The sequence below is a fragment of the Grammomys surdaster genome, unplaced genomic scaffold (assembly GCF_004785775.1).
Source record: "Grammomys surdaster isolate TR1022 unplaced genomic scaffold, NIH_TR_1.0 130, whole genome shotgun sequence".
NCBI classification, from domain to species: domain Eukaryota; kingdom Metazoa; phylum Chordata; class Mammalia; order Rodentia; family Muridae; genus Grammomys; species Grammomys surdaster.
Genome location: NW_021604588.1, coordinates 8,363,175 through 8,387,599, shown reverse-complemented (window position 1 = coordinate 8,387,599; position 24,425 = coordinate 8,363,175). Strand labels below are relative to the sequence as shown.

Below are 24,425 nucleotides of genomic sequence, written 5' to 3'. Positions count from 1 at the left end.
AGAGTTGCATTTGAGAGCTGGGTTTCTAACATGACATTTGGGAGACATACTTAGACTATAACATCTTATTTTTTTTCTTCCCTTCTGTTTCATTTTCCAGCTGAGTGGTTGAAGTCTCAGTTTGCTCTGTCTCATATTCAGCTTGTTTTCCCACTGAGCTTCTCAAACATCATGGCAATCCTATGCACATGAAGCACTGTAAACATTACATGTACCTGGGGCTGCAGGAACCATGCAAACCTCATCTCTTATAAGGTTCCCCTGTACTCCACAGTACTGTTGGGGCTCAAATTACAGAACTCACCCTCAAAGACTGACAACTTCAAACTGACAAATCCAACCTTTAGTGAAGAGTGAGAGGGTCTTCTGGATAGGGATCCCAATGCAGACCCATAATACAGTCTTGATGGTGATAGACATACAGGACTCACAGTTCCCTCTCCTGACAACTGTGCACTGTGACAGAAGGTAGGCAAAGAAAAGTCATTTAGATGCAGAAAGCAGGCAAGGCAAAGGCTACCTCACAGAGAGTTCTCATCATTGCTTTGGGTGAGAGTATTGATTCCACAGGCCAAACACGGCCTGAGAGAAATGGGAGGTCTGTGGACATGTCCTTAAACAAGAGCATTGGTTCCACAGGCCAAACAAGGCCTGGGAGAAATGGGAGGTCCATGGACATGTCCTTAAGCAAACAGAGTTCCCAACACAATAGGAAAGAGCCCTCAGAGAGAATCCTGGAAGAAGCTGTAGCACATCACTGGAGGCAGGAACGGGGATAAGACAGATGTGAAACTACCATCTACCACAGCAAATCAGTAACCAAAGAGAAGCTGAACTGAAAAGGGGCTCAGCAATTTATCACCTCAACCAACTATCCTTTATACCTTTTTTGTCCAAATATCCATAAATACATGACTTTATTCCTGACCATTAATAAGCATTTCTCTGCAATCATGTAAGTATACTTTCTGTTACTGCTTATCTGTATGCTAGTTGCTGTGTAGGTCATTGCAATAAAGGCTGAATTCCTGTAACAGAGAAATGGCCCCTTTTAAAGGTGGACAAGGAACTTGACATCTCTGTTGATTGAGGAAATTCTTCTTCCAGGTGTCTAAAATTGTGGATGACATTTATGAGCAGCTCTTTGAGAATCCTTCCCACCTGATGAAGAGTGCCCTGCTGCGAGTTATCAGCCTGTTGACACGCGCTTCCCCTAAGAAGGTCATCTTTCAGCTCATGGAGTTCCCAGTCCCTGCAGACAGGTAAGGCCTCCCCCAGACTGTCCCACTGTGCATACTGGTCCACATGCTCCACAGTTATATGGCCCAAGCTTGATCTTTAGTGCAGTCAGACCCAATTTCTTTTTCTGAAAAGAAATTTATTTTTGCATCACCTAAGATGTCTAGATATGGTTAAAATAGGATCATATGTTACATGTTACTCTGTACAATGGTTAGCACACAGTAGGACCTCAAGATTTTATCAATGCCACTATTGAGAGGAGGGGTTAAATTGTGTTCTGTTACAAATTTTACCCAAACTTTTTTTTTTCAAAAAGATAATGCATTTTTTTTGTTCATTGTTAACTTACTCATTTTTTTTCTTGAGAAAAACTTCATAGTTTTTCTTATTTATTTATTTATTTATTTATTATTTATTTATTTATGAATTTTGTTTTAATGTACAATTGCTCTGTCTGCATGTACACATGAATGCCAGAAGAGGACATCAGATCTCTTTATAGATGCTGGTGAGCCACTATGTTGTTGCTGCAAACTGAACATGGGACCTCTGGAAGAGCAGCCAGTGGTCTTAACCACTGAACCATCTTGCCAGACCAGGTTTTTCTTATTTATTAAGGTCAGACAAAAGCTCCAAAATAAAGGCCAGAGAAAGGGCTCAGTGGTTAAGTGCTGCTCTTACAGAGGGCCAGAGTTAAGTTCCCAGCACTCATTGATTGGGTGACTTACAACCAACTCTGGATCCAGGGGATTCAATGCCTTCTTCTGCCTTTCATAGGCACCCACATTCATGTGCACACACAAAACCAAAGCTAATCGTTTTTAAAAATTAGTAAAACCAATTGAGAATTTTCTGCCCATTAATGCTTACCTGAAATTCATGCCGTTAATGTTCATCATTCATGACCTAGAACTGTAAGAAATATTAAACAACAAAACCTTGTTAGTTTGATTCTATGGGTCAGCACAACTCTAACATTAGGAGAGATTAGAAATATCATATGGTTCTATGTCTATAGATCATACACTGGAGGAGATGAAGGTTTCACCTCCCTTCTGCTAGCTGTAACAAACTCAGAACTGCAAAAGGCAAACATGATTCTTGATGCCTTGTGTTTGCAGAACTCTGCTACTCATGTGGCAAGCAGCAAGTATGGAGTCAAGTGTTGCATCTGAAGTGCTAAAGACACTCTTGTTAATACTGAAAGGAAAGCCTGGAGAGAGGCAGGAATCCCTGGGAGAAAAAAGACGATTCTCCCTTGATGCCACCAACATGATGCCTGTGGCGGTAAGTGACACCATGAGCGTTTCTATTCTGTGTTGTCTTTCTGATCAGAACACTCCTCTTATCTGCACAGATTAAGCCCCACTTCCTTGACACAGCCCCTCTGATCCATCCATCCATCCAACACATATTTATGGTGTGCCACATCTTTATCAGAGCATGCATTCTGCTAAGACACAGAGACAAAGAACAAATATGTACATTTGATATCAAAGGAAATATAAAGCTGTACACGTGAGGGAAAGAAGGCGACCGTGGTGATTTAAGGTAAGTTGGACATGCCACATCTCCATATTGAAAGGACTTAAAATCAAAATCCTGGGCTGATGCAGGGCAATACTTATATGCATCTTGGAAAGGCAGAGAGCGGGGCAAAATCCTGTCATAATGGAAGTGTGGCTGGTATAGCAAGAAAGCCAAAGAATCAGAGTGATCTGCCCAAAGGCAAATTGTACATGACTGTAAAGAGATAGCCATCAGCTAAGTTTTCACTAGTCACATGAGGAGCTGATATCAATGGTATTTATCACGTTTCTCCCATGGATCAACATCATCAAGCCTGAGAGGCAACTGAGAGAAATGTAATAAAAAGGGGTGCCATTGTTTATTAATGTGTGGTGTTTATGGATATGTGAATGGATGATAGTGGGGATTATGGGAGTCGCTATAACAAGGGTCAAGAGATTCAAGGATGACTTGCTGCATCTCCTGTGACTGGATCACTTGCCTGGGTTTTTAACAAGCCTAAAAATAATGTCTTCTTACTACTAAGACGGTTTTTCATGGCCACATAGGAAGTGGATCTTGGGATATATGACCTCGTTGAGGACCAGATTTCTCTCCATAAATGTGACAGCTGAGGGGGAACCATTCCCAGCTCTTTGGAATCTCATTATCAAGAAAGCTTGGCTCAGTCCCTGCTTCTCCACAGACTTAGTGAGTGGAGCTGAGTGAGTGAATACACATGCATGCTGAAGGAGGCTGGGAAGGCTTGCAGCCATTCGTGCCCTCTGTATGACTGACAATCTTTGGGGGACACAATTGCCTATTTTAACCCCACTTTCCTTCCCTTATAGGCATCCCAGGCCCTGTGCACATTTCTACCTGTGACTTCCTATAGGAAAGTGGTGGTCAAGTTATTCCCTGAGTTCCTGATGACCCTCTTGCTTCAACTCTTCTACTGTAGTCAGCATTTAAAAGACACGGCACAGGAGAGACCTCTGTAAGAGAATGCTAGTTTTGATTCAGTGGGAGATAGGCATTCCTATTCAAGAGGCTCCCCTGGGTTTATATGGAACGTCCTATAAGCCTGTGGGAGATTCTGGTTTCATTTATTTCAGTCTTCTCTCCTCAAAGAGTAGAGTGTCTTCAGAAGAGTAATCCTCCTGAGTCCAGGAGCATTCACTAGGTTCTCCCCTTCATATGGGAACCACATAGAAAGAGTGAATAGCACAGAACACCATTTGTTCCCACTGTCCCTGCCGCCAGGCCAGTGAGAAGCAGCAGCCCAATACAGTCAAACTGCCATTCAGATAGTCCCTGATAGTAACCTCTCAGAGTTAGTGCATATGCAAACAACAAACAGATCATTGTGTGCAAATATTCACTGTAAACTGGAAGCTACCTCACAATTTGATATGGATATGATGTGGGGGAGGGCAGTATGACATCAATCCTCAGGTTAAGGTTCACAGTTTCCTTTTGGACATAAGAGTTAGTTTTCCTGCCCTGAAAGGAAAGTCTATGTACAACTGTCAGCTGTTCACCATGTCTGGTATGGACATCTATGTTAAACAGAGCACAGTTGATCTTCAAAATATTTAATCCTGCCCCTAGAGGCATCGGAGGTGTGACTGCTATATCATGTGTGTGTCAGTAGGTGGCAGAGAAGAGAGAGGCTATGATCAAGTGTGCTCTGAATTGTGAATATCTTATTGCATAGTAGCCTAAGGTTCCCTGAAAATAGCAAGCCTGAGACAATCAGCCACATGTCCCTCATTGTGCAGGCCCAGATGAGTTCTCAGGGCAGGGAGCTAGTTGAAGGCTAGAAGAACTTTGTCTAGGGCTGCAAGCACCAGGTGTGAGTTAGCCCGAGAGAGATGGCCCTTGCCACCTGGGTAGACCTGGGTGAGGAATGAGCCTGAAATGAGCACTAGACCGATGCCGTGGAGCCCAGAGAGCCAGCCTGAGATGATCCCCAGTCTGGCACTGCACAGACCTGGGGTACAGACCATGCCAGAGATGACCCTTGCCAGATGCCATAATGCACGAGTGGCATTGTATTCCTGAAACAACCCCGGACATTCAGAAACTCCAGGTACCAGTAAAGGAGCAGGTAAGTGATGGAGAAATGGAAGAAAAAGAGAAACAGGATGTGGGTATAATGAATAGAGGCAGAACCAGAGACTTGAGGATAGTAAGGTATAGTTTGATAGTGAGGAACAGCCAGTGGTGCCACCTGAGATCATGGTGGTGTCCTAGCCTGGGCTATCACCCAGAGCCATGTCTGGAGTCATGGCCCTGCAGCAGCAGGGATGTTACCATCAAAGGCCAGGCAATATGTTCCCTGGGAATGTATTGATGGTTGAGGACTATGCAGAACTGGCCCCACTCCTCACCTAGGCATTGTGGGAAAGCTGGCCTTGGGATAGGAGGACAGGAGAGCTAACCCTGCCTCTAGCTAGCTACAGTACTTGAGAGAATATGCTCTGCACATTGCAGGAGTTTCAGGCAAGCCTGCCCTGAGGGTATGAGTGCAGAAGAGTTGGCTCTGCCACTTGTCTCCCTTGTGGTAGCATGGAGGAGGGAGAGATACCCTCTTCCCCTTTTGCCCCTTGCCACCTGCAGCAGGTGGGAGACTGGGCCCTGGTATCAGGAAAAAAGGAGAGCTGGCCCTGCTCCTCCTCGTCTGCAGTACTCAGGAGAGCAGACCCTGTACCTCAGCTGCCTAGCATAGTAGAGGTGGCTCTGGATGTGGGTGTTGAGGGTAAGCCAGCCTAAGGGCATGAGCATAGGAGGGCTGGTTCTGCCTCTTGACTGCTCTTCAATGGTGCAGATGAGGAAGAGATGCCCTCTTCTTCTCCCTTGGTTCCCCCTACTTATGGCAAGCATGAGAGCTGGCCGTGGAGTCATGAGGGTGGGAAAACTTGCCCTGTCCCTTACCAGCTGTCACACTTAGGAGAGCTGGCTCTGTACCTTGCCTGGACAGCAGGGTACCATGAGAGTGGGAGAGTGGGAAAGCCAGAGGGCTGACCAGCTCAGATAGTTTTCAGGCCCAGATACAGGGCTTTGAATTGGTCCAATTACAACATCTATGCCATCAACGAACTGCTAAAGTACATGAAGGGGCTCATCCTACAGATCCAAAACTACAGAATCTCCATTGCACAGAGCAACAACAGGGTATAAAAAAGGAGTTCCAGGTGAGGATCCAGTATTGGTGAAATAGCAGAAGCCAGAGGCCTCATACCAGACCAATGAGTCATTACAATGAACATTTGCAAGCAAAAAAAAAAAAACTGTAGACAGAAGGATATGCCATGAGACACACTGTGACACAGTGCAGCTTCCACAGTGAATTTCTTTCCTCTGTTGGGTTTGGGAGGTTGCAAGGGTGTGTGTGCCAGGGGAGGATGGTGGAGATAAGTGGGATTGGGGTGCATGAAGTGAAAGTCACAAAGAACCTATAAAAAGTTGAAAAAAATCCATTGTCTTTTTAAAAGACATATATAAACCACTCCCAAGAAGATAGGAACCTATTCTGATTATTTAGAAATTCTCACAAAGGAAATTGATAGTTCTACCAAGTTATTACATTTCTGGGTAAGACAGTAAGCTGTTAGTATGATTCAACCTACATTTTATGTTGCTACCATTTTATTTTAACTTGTGAATTCTCCATAATGTTCATTGGGAAAGATGGAAATCATTTAACAATTACCTTCCTCTATTCCTCTCTCTAAAACTGTATACTTCTCAAAATAGTAGGCTGTGTGTAATTATTCCTGTAATATCTGTTCTTTTCTGTGCCTCAGCTACGTAAGAGATGCCCTGAAGGCTCTGCTGAATTGTTCTGGACTAGAGGAAGTGAATCAAGCTCTGGAGAGAAAGAATTTCTGGGACCAGTTTTCTCAAGTCATGGATCACCAGTACGGGATCCACCTCATCGTGAAGTAAGAACAGGGGACTCTGGTTGGAGCTCTTTCTCTTCGTCTCATTATCTACAGCTTCCTTGGGGTGTCTTCTGTGGGAACAAATTTTCTACAACTTTTCTAATAGTCTACAATGCAACTTCATTTCTAATTTTTTTAATGATTTGAAGATTTTTCCTGAGATAGCTTCCCCTTTCTCTTCTTCTTATTCAATGATACAGAAGCACCCAGTATCACTCCGCTCAGTGACACACCTAAACCCACCCCCAAATAGAATAGTGTTCTCATTCACATACAAAGAACTGAAAGCAAGTGTGATATTTTTCTCTCTGATGTTAGTTGTTCCCTGTTCGGTAGACATTCAAAAATGCCAGATGCCCTCTAGCTTTAGAGAGGTCTAGCAAAGATATGTACTCAATAAGCCAAACATATTCTGAAAAATATAATGGAAGAAATTAAAAAAAAATTTCCTGAACTAGAAATGTTTTGAGATTGTTTCTTTAGTTTGTTTTTAATTAATCTTTCTGATTATAGAGATCAGATTTCCAGAACAATAAAATCCAGAATACAGGGCCTTGTTGATACATAGGACAATTTATAATTGTGACCAGTTCAGAGAATACTTTTTATGTGGCCCATAGGCTTTAGATGCTTCTAAAAATGAGTATCATGTTGGCATATGAACTTTGAGAACATATCTTTTTAAATGAATGCAATACTTATTTAATCTTTCTAAGTTAACAAAAACCCAAAAGATAAAAGAAGTCATGTCATATGAGTCATATGAGATCATCTCCAAGTACATAGCATTAATTAACGAATATAACAAGTAAATCTTATAAATTTACTTTGCTTTTCATCAATTTCAACTATATGAATGTCTGGAGAAAGAAGGGATGCTAAGAAAGTCCCACAGTTACATGAGCACCTAGAACATGACACTGTGGGGAAATAAATTTCTATCCTTATAGAGTCTAAAAAACCTAGACCTTTGCAACTTAAAAAACAGACATTTTCACAGGTGAAGAACACAAGAAAAATATAGACATAGTCTACTAAAACATGATCCAATACAGTTTTTTTTTTCAGCCATGCAGATGTTTTTCCATAAGACTATAAAATGAGGCCCATCACCTTCCTGGCAGTCTGGCAGCCATTGACAGTTAAATAAACAGTACCTTCCTACATTGTACCAAAAGTGAGATAACGTATTCATTTAATCATCACCCTATTCTTAGTACTACTCAAAATGTAGTCCACAGACCAGCAAGAACATCACTTGGAAGGCAAAGCTTTGTATTTGTGAATTCTGTGGTTTGAATGAACATTTACAGCTTTAGCAAAAGGATCTGAAGTTTGAAACAGAAAGTTACCATATGCTCCCCAAATATGCTATCTCTACCCATTAGACTCAGGACAGTTTATGAAGACATGTCTACACCTGGCTACTGCCTAAGTGCTTCTGGAAAATGGATTAGTAAACCAGAGCTTATCAGCCCTTCTCTGAAGTAACCCAACATCATCCCAAAAAGAAGAGTGTGATCCAAAGCTACAAACTGACCTATAGCCTATACCTTGAATTGCCTTTTAGATATATATTTTTTCTCTCTTTTGTCAAGAACTGATGGCTGCTTATGTAAAAGTAGGACTTTTCTTAATGTGGAAAAATAGGAGAGAAAAGAATAGGGATGATGATAAGGAAAGAAATATTGTAGTGACCCAGGCTTGCATAATTCCTCAGAGTTAATGTAAATGCTGTCCTGATGCTGCAGCTGCTGTGATGATGCCTTACACAAGGGAATATTTTAGAATATTTTTTCTGTCTGGGTAGTCAATTGTAGGCAAGTAAGGATTGATTCCTTACTTGGTAATGCGGAATATTTTTCTGCTTGGCTAAGTTGGTGCCTTGTACTTCTTTACAGAACTCTCAGTGAATATAACTTTCCACAGTTTCCAGAGACCCTACATTATGTCTACAAGGTTGCAGTAGAAGGTCCTAGAAGGTCAGAAGACAGTATTGTCACCATAATATTCTTTGCTGAAGTGAGTTTTAATAGTAGATTGTAACCAACTGAGATCTCCTTCTCATTCCTAGAATAGACTTAAAACTTTAGCATCTAATTTCCCTCTCAAATACTTTTCTTATAAGAATTTAAGAAAGTAAAAGATATATGAAGTCAAATGGGGAGGCAGGGAGGAGTCCTGACTCTACTTGTTAATTTATTAACTGTGTGTTCTGGTGTGTTTTTGTTTTTGTTTTTGTTTTTGTTTTTGTTTTTGTTTTTGTTTTTGTTTTTGTTTTTTAAGCTTCTGAACAACTTCTTCAAGGAATCATTACCAGAAGAATTTTTGGTCCTCTTCAGAAACTGGATTAATGATTCCAATTCTTCGGTTGGCAAAATGAGCCTTCAGAAAATTGCCAGCATGGCACCAGTTTTCAGTGAAGTATGTATGTGAGAAGTATGACATTTGTGTGTCATGATTGGATGTCTAGCTACTGCTCAGCATCTTGTAGTCAAACCTCGGTGCCTTTTCACTTTCTGTACAACTAAAACTATCAAAGTCTGAAACTCAATAGAATAGAGAGAGCATGAATCAACTTAGTGATTTTATCACTTTATTCATAATTTCTCCACAAAACTGTCATGCTCAAAATTTATTCATCATCATTGCTCAGATTAAGTGCTCTTCTTATAGTTTAAATCATCAACACCTGTCCATTCCCTCTCCATTTCTCTGTACTCCTTGACTTCTTTCTTGGGGTACCCCCTGGATCTCTTCTTTCCTCTTACAACACATTCCTCATCACTCACAAGTGTTTGCATTTTTTGCCCTTTTTGGTGATCAACCTCAAGTCAGACTTCACTGAAGATGCTAATCTCTAGCAGCCTCCTCCTCCTACTGAAAGCAACCCCCCATATAGCAGTACTTATGTAACAATTTATGTTGATGCTCAGGTTATGATCCTCAGGCCACCAGCATCAAAGTCACCTGGATATTTGTTATAAATGCAAATTGTTATGCCTATTTCAAGCCTGTAGAACCAGAAATTCTGAGTTGGGGTCCACTGATCTATCTTGTTAGGTCCTTAAGTAACAATGAGAGTCACTAAATCAGTCCTCATGGGCTCCTGTGAGTACTTCCAAGTCAAGTAAGTTTAATCAGTCTCCAGTGTCTTAAAACTCCAAATTTCAAAGTATATTGCACAGTCAAGAAACAGTTTATGATCCACTCTGATCTGCCTCTCAGACTCTGTTTCCTTTTAAACAGTTTACACTCATGTTACTCATGTATAGAGGCCACACTACCAGATTTGTTAGTAAATATTTAGTCTCAACTTTCTAAAACACAAGATCAAAATTTTCTGGTATAAATGTTTTTACAATGACAAATTTCAAGATATCAAATGTATATTATTAAAAACAATTGTGTAGAACTGTATAGTGTAACTTTATTTAATATTTTGACTATTTATACACAGTACATAAATAGCCTTAAGAATGTAGAAAATAAAATATATATCAGAAAATGTTTAAGAGGTTTAAAGAAGACTTGTAAGTTGACATGATAAACTCAGAAATGTACATACCAATTATCAGCCCAAGTCTCTTAGTCCCAATGTACTACCTTTTTTTTTTAACACACAGATAGAGAGTGTCTGCAACCTCTTACTCCCAGTCCTAGATGCTTTCCTTTCAAAAGAGCACACTGTCATCATTCGGGCCATGCTTACCCTTCGAAATATTTTGGGCAAACTGGACAAGACAATTTATTCCACAGTGTGTATCAGGATTGCTGCCAGCTACTGTCCTCTGATGGATCATGTAAGTGACAGATGTGATTAAATGTGTAAAACTAATAGTTTTTGAGGTTCAGGTAAGCCCCAGATGGCAAGATAATCTTATATCCTAGAATAAGACAGCATAAGACAGATCTCTGTCTCTGGATAAATTTCAGCTTAGTAGATACATTGATTAACACTAGACCTGGGCTGGGTGTAAATCCCTCTTTTACCACTAATATCATGGTGACATAAAAATTTCTTCAGAGTCTTGGCAAATCACTTTCCTTTTCTGTAAAACAGACACAGAAGTATATTTATTATAATGTTAAGAGCTTTTCTGCTCACCACTCCAAGTCTTAGAGAATATTACGTAGGAGAGGGTTTTAGTTAGGGTTTTACTGCTGTGAACAGACAAAATAACCAGGGCAACTCCTATAAGGACAACATTTAATTGGAGCTGGATTACAGGTTCAGAGGTTCAATCCATTATCATCAAGGCAGGAGCACAGCAGAGTCCAGCCAGGCATGGTGCAGGAGGAGCTGAGTGTTATACCTCTGCATCTGAAGGCCACTTGGAGAACACTGGCTACCACGAGATTAGGAGGAGGGTTGTAAAGCCCACTCCCACAGTGACACACATACTCCAACAAGGCTTTTGGGTGTTCTGTTAAGTTGCTATGAATTTTCCTCTTAGCACAGCTTTCATTGTGTTGCAAAAGTTTGAGTATGCCATGTCTTCATTGAATTCTGGAAAGTCTTTAATTTCTTTATTTCTTCCTTGTGAACAAGATATCATTGAGTAGATAGTTGTTCAGTTTCTATGGGTATGTGGGCTTTCTATTGTTTTTGTTGTTATTGAAGTCTAGCCTTAGTCTGTGGTGATCTGAAAGAATACATGAGATTATTTCAATCTTCTTTTATCTGTTGAGGCTTGTTTTGTGACTGATTATATGGTCAGTTTTGGAGAAGGTACCATGAAGTGCTGAGAAGAAGGTGTTTGTAGATATCTGTCAAATGAATTTAGTTCATAAGTTCAATTAGTTTCATTGTGTCTCTATTTAATTTCTGTTTCAATGATCTGTCCATTGGTGAGAGTGGAGTGTTGAAGTCTCCCACTATTACTGTGTGGGGTTCAATGTGTGTTTTGAGCTTTAAAGATTCTTTTATGAATGTAGGTACCTTTGCATTTGGGGTATAGATGTTCAGAATTGAGACTTTATCTTGCTGGATTTTTTCCTTTGATGAATATGAAGTGTCCTTCCCTGCCTCGTTTGATAACTTTTGGTTGAAAGTCTATTTTATTGGATATTAGAATGGCAATTCCAGCTTGTTTCTTGGAGTCATTTACTTGGAAAACTTTTTCCACCCTTTTACTCTGAGGTAGTGTCTGTCTTTGTCACTGAGGTGTGTTTCCTGTGTGCACCAAAATGCTAGATCCTGCTTGAGTATCCAGTTTGTTAGCTTATGTCTTCTTATTGAGAAATGAGTCTGTTGATATTGAGAGATATTAAAGACAGATGATTGTTAGTTTCTGTTATGTTTGTTCTTGGAAGTAGTATTGTGTATGTGTGATTCACTGCTTTTGGGTTTGTTGTGAAATGATTATTTTCTTGTTTTTTCCCCCCTTTGGTGTAGAAACTCTCCTTGTATTAGAGTTTTCCTTCTAGAATCCTCTGTTGGATTAGTAGAAAGATATTGTTTAAATTTGGTTTTATGATGGAATATTTTGGTTTCTCCATCTAGAATGATTGAGAATTTTGCTGGGTATACTAGCCTGGGCTGGCATTTATGTTCTCTTAGGGTCATCATGACATCTGTCCAGGATCTCTGGACAGATCTCTGTTAGAGTCTCTGTCGGTATAATTCTGTAAGTCTGCCTTTATATGTTACTTGGCTTTTTTCTCTTACGTATTTTAATATTCTTTCTTTGGTATGTGCATTTAGTGTTTTAATTATTATATTAGGGGGGAATTTTCTTTTCTGGTCCAATCTATTTGATGTTTGTGGGCTTCTTGTACATTATGGCCATCTCTTTCTTTAGATTGGGGATTTCTTTCATACATAGATTTCTTCTATGATTTTGTTGAAGATGTTTTCTGCTCCTTTGAGCTAGGAATCTTTACTCTCTCCTATTCCTGTTACTCTAGGGATCTTCACTCTCTTCTATTCCTATTATTCTTAGATTTTTTTCCCTTTTCATTGTGTCTTGGATTTCCTGGATATTTTGGGTTAGGAGCTTTTTATGCTTTGTATTTTCTTTTACCATTGTGTCAATATCTTCTATGGTGTCTTTTATGCCTAAGATTCTCTCTTCTATCTCTTGTATTCTGTTGGTGACACTTGAATCTGTAGCTCCTGATCTCTTTCCTAGGTTTTCCATTTCCAGGGTTGCCTCCATTTGTGATTTCTTTATTGTTTCTACTTCCATTTTTAGGTCTTGGACCACTTTGTTCAATTTCTTCACCTGTTTGAGTATGTTTTTCTCTATTTTTAAGGGTTTATTTGTTTCCTATTTAAGGGCTTCTACCAGTTTTACTGTGTTTTCCTGTATTTCTTTCAGTGAGTTATTTATATCCTCCTTAAAAGTCTCTATTATCTACATAAGATGAGAATTTAGGTCAGCACCATGCTATTCAGATGTGTTGGGGTATCCAGGGCTTGTTGTGGTGGGAAAACTGGGTTCTGGTGGTACCAATGTATACTGAATTCTGTTGCTTATGCTCTTGCACTTGCCTTCTGCCATCTAGTTATCTCTGGTGTTAACCGACCTGAGTGTCTCTGTCTGTAGCTTGCCTCTTGTGTCCCTGGCTACAGCAGATGTCCTGGAAGACCTGCAGACTGTGGGATGTTGAGAGGGGCAGATAGGCAGATCTGCCCTTGAGGAGGTGCAGACCAGAAGGTAGATGGGGTTTGTGTGGAAAGGAGGGGTCCCACATCTGCTGGTTTCCTTTGGAATCCCAGCTGCTGTGGTTATTGTGGTCTTACCTGTTGCACTGGTTGCCACAGTTCTCCTGGCAGACCTGCAGACTTTGGCATGTTGAGAGGAGCAGATACACTGATCTGCCCCATTGCAGATTGGAAGAGCATGCCTATGTATTTAGTAGAGGGTTAGTGTCTAGAATATATAATAAAGAACTCAAAAAATTAAGAAAATAAACAAACAATTTTTTTAATTGAGGTATGGTACTAAATACAATTCTCAAAAAATGAAACACAAATAGTTGAGAAACATTTTCTTAAAAAATAGTCAACATCCTAGCCATTCAGAAAATGCAAACAAAAACAGGTAAGACTTTAAACAAAATCTCACCAGAAAGTTGTGAATCTTGAGACTTCTCATTTTATCCATGTCCATGTACAAAGTTGAAGCAAAAAGAGTTTAATATTCACAGAAGGTCATATGGCTGATAAAGTAGTTGGTATATTTTAAAAATATATTCAAGATAAAATCATGAATGCTTCCTTAACACAAATTTATGTAATTTTAAAATTAATTTAAAATTAGCTTTGCTCTCTGAGTTGCAATGGTAAAACCCCATCTTATTTCCCAACTTGGCACAAATGCTCTTTTGTGAGCCAAATTGTGTGCCAGGGTACAAAATTCACACTGAGATGGAGGACCCTAGCTCTGAGCACAGCATACCCACATGATGCTGAGTGCTCTTATAGAATGACCCCCACCTTATAGATATTATCTTAATTTATACTTTTTAAGTGTTGTTAACTACTATCTTCCTAAATTTAAGAAACTCACTTTGGTATTTTTTTAAAATCTTATTGGCTTTCTATTTGTGAATAGAATACTCAAACTGAATCATGTCTTTTTATTTAAAATATTTTCATGCAGTATATTTTGGTCATATTTTACTTTCACCCAACTTCTCCTAGATCTTCCCCATGTTCCTACTAACCCAGCTTCTTATTCTATCTACCATCCAGCTATCAGCTATCTATCTAGCTATTTCTCCCTCCCTCCTCCCTCTCTCTCCCTCCCTCCCTCTCTCTCTCTCTCTCTCTCTCTCTCTCTCAATCAAAACAAAGTAATAGAAAGCTAATAAGACAAAAAATACCAAAATAAAACAAACGAAACCAAAAGACCAGAAAATATGGAATTTGTTTTATAATTCCTTTTTAAGTTCAGCTTCAATATTTTATTAAGGTAATACTTTAAGGTATAGTAAACAAATAAAACTTTGCATATTAACAGTATACATTGTGGTGATATTAAATCAAGATAAATAATACATCTACCATGTAACATATGTTTGAATGGTGAACACCTTTATATGACCTCAGCAATTTTTATGGGAAAAAATAAATTATTTAGTATAGTCACTGTGACATACATGAAATTTACAAACCCTTTACTCTGTATTATCCCAAGCAATCCCCAGCCTCTGTTTCTATGCGTTCAAAAGATGAAGCGTGTAAGTGAGACCGAGGAGCATTCTCTGTAAACCTGGCTGAGTCTAGTCAGTGCAATGTTTTCCTGGTTTAGTGATATTGTTGCAGCGATAATCTTCATATTTTTAGAATGTCTTCAATTATGCATGTGTTCATTTATCTATTAATAGGCACATATATCTTGACTATAGTGAATAATGGTTAGTCAAATCTTGTCATTAAATTAAAAGAAGCACTAACAAGCCCAATCATTACTAAAAACAGTGTGTGTGTGTGTGTGTGTGTGTGTGTGTGTGTGTGTGTGTATCATATAAACACTTGGTATATATTGTTTCTATATACCATGAATATATACCAGCATTAAAGAAAGTAGCACTGATGTGCTCTACCGAGGACTTTTCTTCTGTTCATGTTGCAGGTTAATGGTGGCATTCAGTGCATGGCCATTCGGCACTTTGGTGAGTTACTTATGGATATGAATCAATACAACTGGATGCTGCAGCATATAGTCCTAGGAAGCCTTGTGCCCCTAATCCTTTTTTTGGAGTCTACAGAAACAAGAATTGTGAATGTAAAAACCTTGATATTATTTATCTTAACTAAAAGTACCACAATGTTTTATGTAACAGCAAATCAAGCCTCACTCATCTTTTCTGTCTCCCAGGCTTGTCGATATACATTGACTATCTGTGTTATACAACTGAATTGGTCAACAGCATATCTGCTCAAAGAGGAAACTTACAATTTTGAGTCAGTGGTTCTCGATATCTGCAACAACCTTGTAAGTGGCCCTCTGCTTTAACTGTCATCGGGGGGTGTTAGCACAACTTTAAAGTTATACAAATGATGGGAGATACAGACATGAAAAAGGAGGATCTTGTAGAAAGAATGTAAATAAAAGATAATAATGCTTATAATTACAGGGAGAGCTTTATATCAGTAGTTCTCAACCTTCCTTTTTATTGGATATTTTATTTATTTACATTTCAAATGTTATCCCCTTTCCCAGTTTCCCCTCCACAAACCCCCTATCCCATCCTCCTTCCCCTATTCCACCCACCCACTCCCTCCCTGGCATTCCCCTACACTGGGACATCGAGCTTTCACAGGTCCAAGGGCCTGCTTCAGCCCTTTCATACAATCCCTCATGTTATTATGACCCCTACCATAATATTATTTTCATTGCTACTTCATAACTGTACTTTTGCTACTGTTATGAATCATAATGTAAGTATCTGTGTTTCACAATGATCTCTTTGGGTTCTCAAGCCACAGGGTAGGAACTGCTGTCTTAGGTTAAAGAAAAACTTTTTTACACCCTCAGCATGGATCATTCATTCTATCTTCTTCTTCCTATTTTGAGCTTTGAATGTATATAAACTAGAACAGAACACTTCACATCACTAAAAGGAAAACTGGCATTATTTTGCCATGACTCCGTGAGCTGGTCTTTTGAAACACAGTATGAACAAGGGTAAAAATGTGGGGATGAGATGATGGTAACACAGGTTAGAAACACAAACATGGATTAGAAACACAGTGCTGGTTTCAGAATAATATCACAAACAGACTAAACTAAGTTAGCAACCAGAACAGTACAATTCATACAAAAAAATCTTCCAGTTATAAATTGGTCTTACTTTCACACTAGCAATCAAGTAATTAAGGTTCCTTGCTTTGACACTTCTCTAGAGGAACCAAATATGTTTTATCAAATTAAGAGTTTATTTTTCTTTTCTATTCTCAGCTTTCTTCTTATGAAAATGTCATTACAGACCTAATATCTGATACCTTAGGGTTTTTGGGGAGCTCTCGAACCTTTCTGAAGAAAGGAGCCATTATATTAGTAGGTAAATAAATTTAAATATGTCTTAATTTGTCTTTGAATGTACAAAATAGTGTTCAAGTCAGAAGTATTCATTAAAATACTTACAGATCTGTAGGATTGACAATACCTGTCATGACAAATAGGATGAACAGAGGTTAATATGTGTGATTAACTTAGAGTTCTATTTTACAACTCAAAGTAAGTATATATGTATTACTAATAATTACATAAAATGTGTTCAATAAGATGGACAATAAAATTTTATAATGTAGTATCATTCCCCTCTACTGCCTAAAATCACTATCTAAAGAGCGAGAACAACTTAAAACTTCATATAAACATCATGTTCAATACAACTTGAATACCTGTAAGTACAAACTATAACAAATAAGGAACAGCTATCAGATCCAGGAAAGTTTTAAAAATAAATGTATATGGACAAGCCCAGGAAAACATTAAGAGAAGATAAGTTTTTGACCTTGGACAAATTTGACCAACAGTAGTTGTGATTTTGCTCATGACTCTCTCACTATGAAGATAAAATTAATAATCCTGTGGTTTGGGATTCCAGTTTTGGTGATAGCTGAACCATGGTGAGCATTCGGCATTCTGATGTGGGCTGCTTCCAGAGAAGAAAGAGAGAGAAGGGGGGAGGAAGAGAATCAGGGAGGGAGAAAGGAAGAAGAAAATGGAGAAGGAGAAAGAGACAGAGACAGGCACCAGAACAGAAAGACAGAGACAGATTATATAACTTTGCTTCAAACCAATGAAATCTCCTGAATAACCTGGAACCTTACATCTCAGTGTGTTACAACCAAGAAATCCCTAATAAATAGCTTCTTCAAAACAGGGCAGCATTATTTTTCTGTAGAGGCAATTCAAGGGGGAAAAAGAGAAAAAATAGAAGATATGATTACCAAATGGATGAGACTCACAGTAAATAATTCTGAAAATCTAAAACCTTAAAATAAATATTGAGTGTATCTATAAATATACAGGGTACAGCTGATGATAAAAAGGCAAAGCCTTTGGAAGTAAGACTTTGTAGCACAGGGGACAAGTATGAGGAAAGACACATAAGCATCACAGAGAAGGAAAACAACTATAACCAGTGAATGAGGGAATCTACAGTTAGTAGGGATAATACAATCATCAACAAGAACAAAGTCATACAGGAGAGGTTAGCCAATCATCAACAAGAACAAAGGTCATACAGGAGGGATCAGTGTCCAGACTACTGTGATACTTTACAATGTACATTGATTATGTGTCTATCACAAGAAAGGACTGCCAACTCTGTAAAATCAAAACACTTTGCAATGAAAAGCCTCAATAGAAGAGGGTGAAGATTATACATTGATGATTATACAAAGTTTATACATTGATCCCATAGTTAATATAAAGAAGTTACATGCAGGATCAGTGAAGATTCTAACCCAAAGCATCCCAAGAAACAAGCAGACATTCCAGATGTCAGCTTAGCTATAGTAATTAAAGTTTGCATGCAATGAACAGACAGAAAATATTGAACAAAATAATATTCAGAAATATCCTCCAAATATAATATTTTGAAGGATGAGCTACAAACCTTAACCGATGAAAATATGGAATTTATGGAATATTCTTTAAATGTATGGTAAATCATATGGGATATATTTTTGCTCTGGCATTAAGCAAATTCCAGATGGTCAAATACTCAAAAAGTCAACACTAATACTAAAACCATAATTACAAAACTCATGTCTAACATGGAAAATGTGCTTGACAATCACAGGGTAAATGAGCTTTCTATGTGAAATCCACAATATAAGCCATCAAAAAGGACTGCAAACTCTGTAAAAACAAAACATTTTGCAATGAAAAAACTCTATAGAAGGGGGTAAAGACTCCCAGTTCAAAGGGTCAGAAAACATTTTCAACAAAATCATAGAAGAAAACTTCCCTAATCTAAAGAAAGAGACAGCCATAAATATACAAAAAGCCTACAGAACATTAAATAGGTTGGACCAGAAAACAAAATCTTCATGCCATATAATAATAAAAACAATAACTGTACAGAAGAAAAAAAGAATATTAAAAGTTGTAAGTAGAAAAGGCCAAATAGCATAAAGGCAGACCTGTCAGAATTATACCACACTTCTCAAGAGAGCTGTTAAAAGTCAGAAGATACTAGACAGAAGTCATGCAGACCCTAGAAGACCACAGATACCAGCCCAGGCTACTATGCCCAGAAAAACTCTCAATCAGCATAGATGAAGAAACCAAGATACTCCATGACAAAACTAAATTTAAATAATATTTGTATCTTCCTACAATCCAGCCCTACAGAGGATACTCAGGGAAAACTCAAATACAAGGAGGGTAGCCACACACAGGAAAATACAAGAAATTAATCATCTCTCAACAAACCCAAAAGAAGAGGTCACACACACACGCGCGCACACACACACACACACACACACACACACTACCACCTCCAACAATAAAAAATAACAGGGATCAACACTCATTGGTATTTAATATCTTTCAACATCAAGGATTCAATTCCCCAGTAAAAAGATATGGGATAACAGAGTGGACACACAAACAGGATTCATCATTTTGCTGCATATAAGAAACACACCTCAGTGATAAAGACAGACACTACCTCAGAGTAAAGAGCTGGAAAAAAGTTTTCCAAGAAAATAGTCCCAAGAAATAAGCGGGAGTTGCCATTCTAATATCCAATAAAATGGACTTTCAACCGAAAGTAATCAAAAGAGATGAGGAAGGACACTTCATACTCATCAAAGGAAAAAAAATTGTCAAGATGAAGTCTCAATTCTAAAATCCAAATTAAAAAATATAGAAAACAATCTGGTAAAAAGTAACATGTAAATAACAGTTGGAGAAAGGACTGAAGGGGTTTGTAACCCCATAGGAAGAACAATAATATCAACCACCTAGACCCTCCAGAGCTCTCAAGGACTAAACCACCAACCAAGGAGTACACATGGGGGGACACCCATAGCTCCAGCTGCATATGTAGCAGGGGATGGCCTTGTTGGGCATCAATGGAAAGAGAGGCCCTTGGTCCTGGGAAGGCTTGATGTCCCAGTGTAGAGGAATTCAATGACAGGGAGGTGGGAATGGGTGGGTGGGTCTGGGAACACCCTCTTAGAAGCAGGGGAGGGAGGATGGGATAGGGAGTTTCCAGGGGGTGGAGAACCAGGAAAGGGGATAACATTTGAAATGTAAATAAAGAAAATATCCAATTAAAATAAATAAATAAATAAATAAATAAATAGGCAATTAAATGTAAAATTTTCACAACTTCATTTAGAAAAGGAATGTAGGACTGCACAGTTTTTTTTTCCACTTCCTTGAAGGACCCCCTCCATACCTGTGTGCTCTTCCTACTTTCTGTCCTCTGAGAACACTATAAATGAAACACATTTATCCAAAACATAAGGGCTAACATCCACATATAGGAGAAGACATGCAATATTTGTCTTTCTGGGTCTGAGTTACCTCACTCAGGATGGTTGCCTCTTGCTCTATCCCCTTACCTGCAAATTTCACCATTTTATTTTTCTTAGCATCAGAACAAAATCCCAGTGTATAAATGTACCCCATTTTGTTGTCTTTCATAAGTTGATGGGCATTTAGGAAGTTGAAGACTCAATTGTTTTACTGTGCTATGCTACATAGTTCTGATCCCATCATAGGAAAATGGAAATGAATTTTCATCATAGTGATGCTATGAATTACTTTACCTAAGAGGGATGATTTGGTAACACCCATCGAACTGCAGAGTAAATGTATTCATTATTGTTGCTGTTGCCTGTGGTTCTGGAGATCATGAGATACACTTGTCCACTGAGCTACATGCCTAACTCTGGTTTATTTTTTTATTTGATGGTTTTATGCATGTGTATAATGAAGCTTATCCTCTTCTTTCTCTGTTATTCTGTCCTATCTCTCTATCTCTCCCTGACAGCCTTTTCCCAGTAAGTTCCTCTCCTACATTCAGACTTTTTATGTGAGAGAGAGTTTAAATAATGCCGTTTGTATGAGCATGGGGCCGGGGGAGGGACGTTGTTTGTTGGAACACGGACACTTATATGCGGTTATATTACTGACGAATGGAGTCCTTTGGGAAGATTTCTGTGTGCTTGTTAAACAAAAACAGAAACAGAAACAACAACAACAACAACAACAAAAAACAGAACCAAAAAGAAACAAAAAACAAAACCAAAAAAAAAAATCTTCAAAAAGCCAAGACAAGTCTTGTGAGCTCTGTTTCTTAAAAATAAATAAATAAATAAATAAATAAATAAATAAATAAATAAATAAATAAATAAAATTGTTGTTGGTTTATGCTTTTGTGTCCATCCATCCACTTCTTCCAGTATCTGCCATCACTTACTCTCTTCCTCAGAACCACTCCTCCACCTTTCCCTTCAGCAAAGGGCAGGCCTCCGTGGGATATCAAACAAACATGGAATATTAAGTTATATTTGGTGGAATTTGAGGGTGGGAGGTAGGACTTGGGGGGTATGTAGGGGCACATCTGCAGAGAAGCAGAAGGAGGGGCAATGGGATAGGGAGTTCCTGGGCGGGGGTGGGGGTGGGGATGGAGTAAGGGGATAACATCTGAAATGTAAACAAAATATCCAATAAAAAAATACAAAAAAAAAATAAAAACAGGGCTGCAAAGATGGCTCAGTAGTTTAAAACTAGGCTCCCAATCATCCCCAAAATTAACTAAATAAAAATAAAAAAGAGTCCTGGGACTTACTGGCTGGTTTAGAGGACACCCAACTGGCATTAAGATGAAATTGGTTCTGTCTGGGGCAGGACTTAGGGGGATGAGACTCTTGTGTACAGCCTTTACTCACGGTACCCAAGGAAACCATGTGGGAGTTCTAGGGCCTTACTTCTAATCTGTGTTGTTAAAAGTGCCTGTAGGGCTGGAGAGATGGCTCAGTAGTTAAGAGCACTGGTTGCTCTTCTAGAGGTCCTGAGTTCAATTCCCAGCAACCACATGGTGACACATGACCATCTGCAGTGGGATCCAATGCCCTCTTCTGATGTGTCTGAAGACATGTGCTACCATGTGCTCATATTCATAAAATAAATAAATCTTAAAAAACAAACAAACAAAAAACAAAAACAAAAAAGTTATAATAAGACTAGGCACATATCCTCATATTAAGGCTGGATGAGGCAACCCAGTAGGAGGAAAAGGGCCCTAAAAGCATACAAAAAAATCAGAGACAACTCCTCTTCCCACTTTTAGTAGTCCCATAAGAATACCAAGCCACACAACCATAACATATATGCAGAGGACCTAGGTCAAACCCATACAGGTTCCCTGATTGTTGCTTCAGTCTCTTTGAGTCCTTATGAGCTCTGGTTTATTGAGTCTGTGGACCATTTTCTTTTGGTGTCCTTGACCCTTCTAGCTCCTACAACCCTGCTTCACCCTCCTCTGTGGGATTGCCTGAGCTCCACCTAATGTTTGGCTGTGGTTCTCTGCATCTGCTTCCATCAATTGCTGGATGAAGCCTCTCTGGTGATGATTATTCTAGGCTCTGATCTACCAAGGAATCATTTTGTTGACTTATATTTGCTGGTCATATTTGGTTCTATCTTAGGTATCTGGTGGTCTATAGACACTGGTTCCTGGTCTACCAGGCAGTGCCAGCTTCCTCTTGTGGCATGGTCCTCAAGTTAGACCAGTCATTGGTTGGCCACGCCTACAAGTTCTGTACCACCTTTACTTTACCTCTGCACATCTTGCAGGAAGGATAAATTGTAGGTCAACGGTTTTGTGGTTGGGTTAGTGTCCCAGTCCTTCCATTGGAAGCCTTGCCTATTTACAAAAGATGACCAGTTCAGGTTCTGTAGCCCCCATTACTAAGAGTCTTTTTTAGGGTAACCCTCATGGATTCCTAGGAGTTTACATTGCACTAAGTTTCTTTTCTACCTTGCCCTGAAATGCACCCCCCAGTGCCAGTCATCTCTCCCAGTACTCTCTCCCTTCCAGCCCCAACCTGATCCCACCTGTTCTAATCCCCATCATCCCCCAGGCAACCAACAAGAGCTATTCTCTTTCTTGCTTCCCAGGGAGATCCATGCATCCCCCTGAGTCTTCCTTGTCACCTAGCCTCTCTGGATCTGAGGATTGTAGCATGATTACTTTATAGCTAATGTCCACTCATAAGTAAATACATACCATGTTTGTCCTTGTGGGTTACCTCACTCAGGATTATTTTTTCAAGTTCCATCCAAATTTTATGATGTTATCTTCTTTGACAGCTGAGTAAGAGTAAGTAATACTCCATTGCATGTGACTCTTCTCAACTCTCAGAGTATAACTTGTCTGTTGCTCTGAATAAAGTTGGCTATCACATGAGACTTTGGTCCTCAGCTCCATTCTCCCAGGTCCCACCACCAACTAGAGAAGTCAATAATAGATGATATGTAAATAAAATGAGCCAGTAGCCAGGCTGTTTTAAGAAATCTCTACTCTGCATGTAACAATGGAAATGCATGTACTATTGCAACAGGAAAGAATGTGAATGCATTTCAAAAAAATATGCTGAATGAAGATAATAGAGCTTCAAAATACATTCTGTGTGAAGGAACATACACATTCGTGTACAAATGACAAGGAACTTGCAAAAGACTTGTGGAATGTTTGTGGGGCATGAACCTACGTGATGACTAAGGTGTGTTCACTTTGTGGTCATTCTTCATAGACATACTTAATTTTTCATTAAATAATAATCATTTGAAATCACTAAAATATAGTTTGAGACTCTAGGAGGTAGCAAGGTGACAAGAGAAATGTACTTGATAGTTTAATTTGGTCTAACTTTGCTTACATCTTACATATAGGGTACTTGGGGAAATCAAGAGAACATTTACTACTCAGAGAAGAAATTGACATCATGATTGAGGGTAAGATTGGGGTTTTCATGTATAGATTCAAAAAATTCACTATTTTGATTCTAGTTAAATAAAAGTTCTGTATAAGGGTTACAGAATGGAAATCGGTTGGCGGTGGGTTTATGATTAGGAAAACTTAGTAGAGGTTAAAGGGCATTTTGTATTTTTTTCTCTCTCCCTATTTTATTTCTCTGTCTATTTCAGTCTCCAAATTTATGCCATTTATTATCTGAAATCTAATGATCATGCTAGAGCCTTGAGAAGTTATTGAAAGTTCAGGAGTCATTCCATTACACATTCTGCATTTTTTTTCAACATGTCCTGTGTAATAGCACCATGTAGTTGTTGGGTTACTCTAGTAAATAAAGTAGTCTGTTTCCTCGTGGAATTTAGATTCTAGTGGATACTAACATACATTGCATTCAGAGGGGGAGGAAAAGAAGAAGGGTAATGTTATTCCTTCAAATGGCTTGGATTCTGGGTGTGGCTCTCTCTTAGCATCCCTCTACTGCCTTATTAGAAAATGGCTGCTGGCAGGGAGATTGGAGAGATGATCGACCAGCAGTTGGAAGCACATGTTCTTGCAGAGCATCAAAGTTCAACTATCAACACCAACATAATGGCTCACAAGCATTCACAACACCATTTCCAGGGAACCAAACACCCTATTCTGACCTCCTCAGGCACCAGGCACACATGTGCTGCACACACATACACGCGAGCAAACCATTCATAGACACAAAAATAAAATAAATCTAAAACAAAAGATAAAGAAAATAGCTAGGGTAGCCTTATG

General features: G+C 39.0%; 1 protein-coding gene and 1 non-coding gene across 2 annotated transcripts in view; both read left to right on the top strand.

Annotated features, from left to right (window-relative positions):
- Positions 1-24,425, top strand: part of Mroh9 (maestro heat like repeat family member 9) — a 48,102-nt gene that overhangs the window by 22,342 nt on the left and 1,335 nt on the right. Inside the window, exons 10-20 of the mRNA XM_028760217.1 lie at positions 1,108-1,262; positions 2,364-2,529; positions 3,603-3,748; positions 6,561-6,698; positions 8,600-8,720; positions 8,985-9,122; positions 10,325-10,501; positions 15,284-15,436; positions 15,530-15,646; positions 16,613-16,715; positions 23,579-23,641. Of these exons, the coding sequence (XP_028616050.1) occupies positions 1,108-1,262; positions 2,364-2,529; positions 3,603-3,748; positions 6,561-6,698; positions 8,600-8,720; positions 8,985-9,122; positions 10,325-10,501; positions 15,284-15,436; positions 15,530-15,646; positions 16,613-16,715; positions 23,579-23,641 (1,477 nt within the window). The remainder of the gene's footprint in view (positions 1-1,107; positions 1,263-2,363; positions 2,530-3,602; positions 3,749-6,560; positions 6,699-8,599; positions 8,721-8,984; positions 9,123-10,324; positions 10,502-15,283; positions 15,437-15,529; positions 15,647-16,612; positions 16,716-23,578; positions 23,642-24,425) is intronic.
- Positions 4,352-4,480, top strand: LOC114615982. Its single transcript, XR_003710563.1, has one exon. It is a non-coding gene; the product is annotated as a small nucleolar RNA SNORA17 (small nucleolar RNA).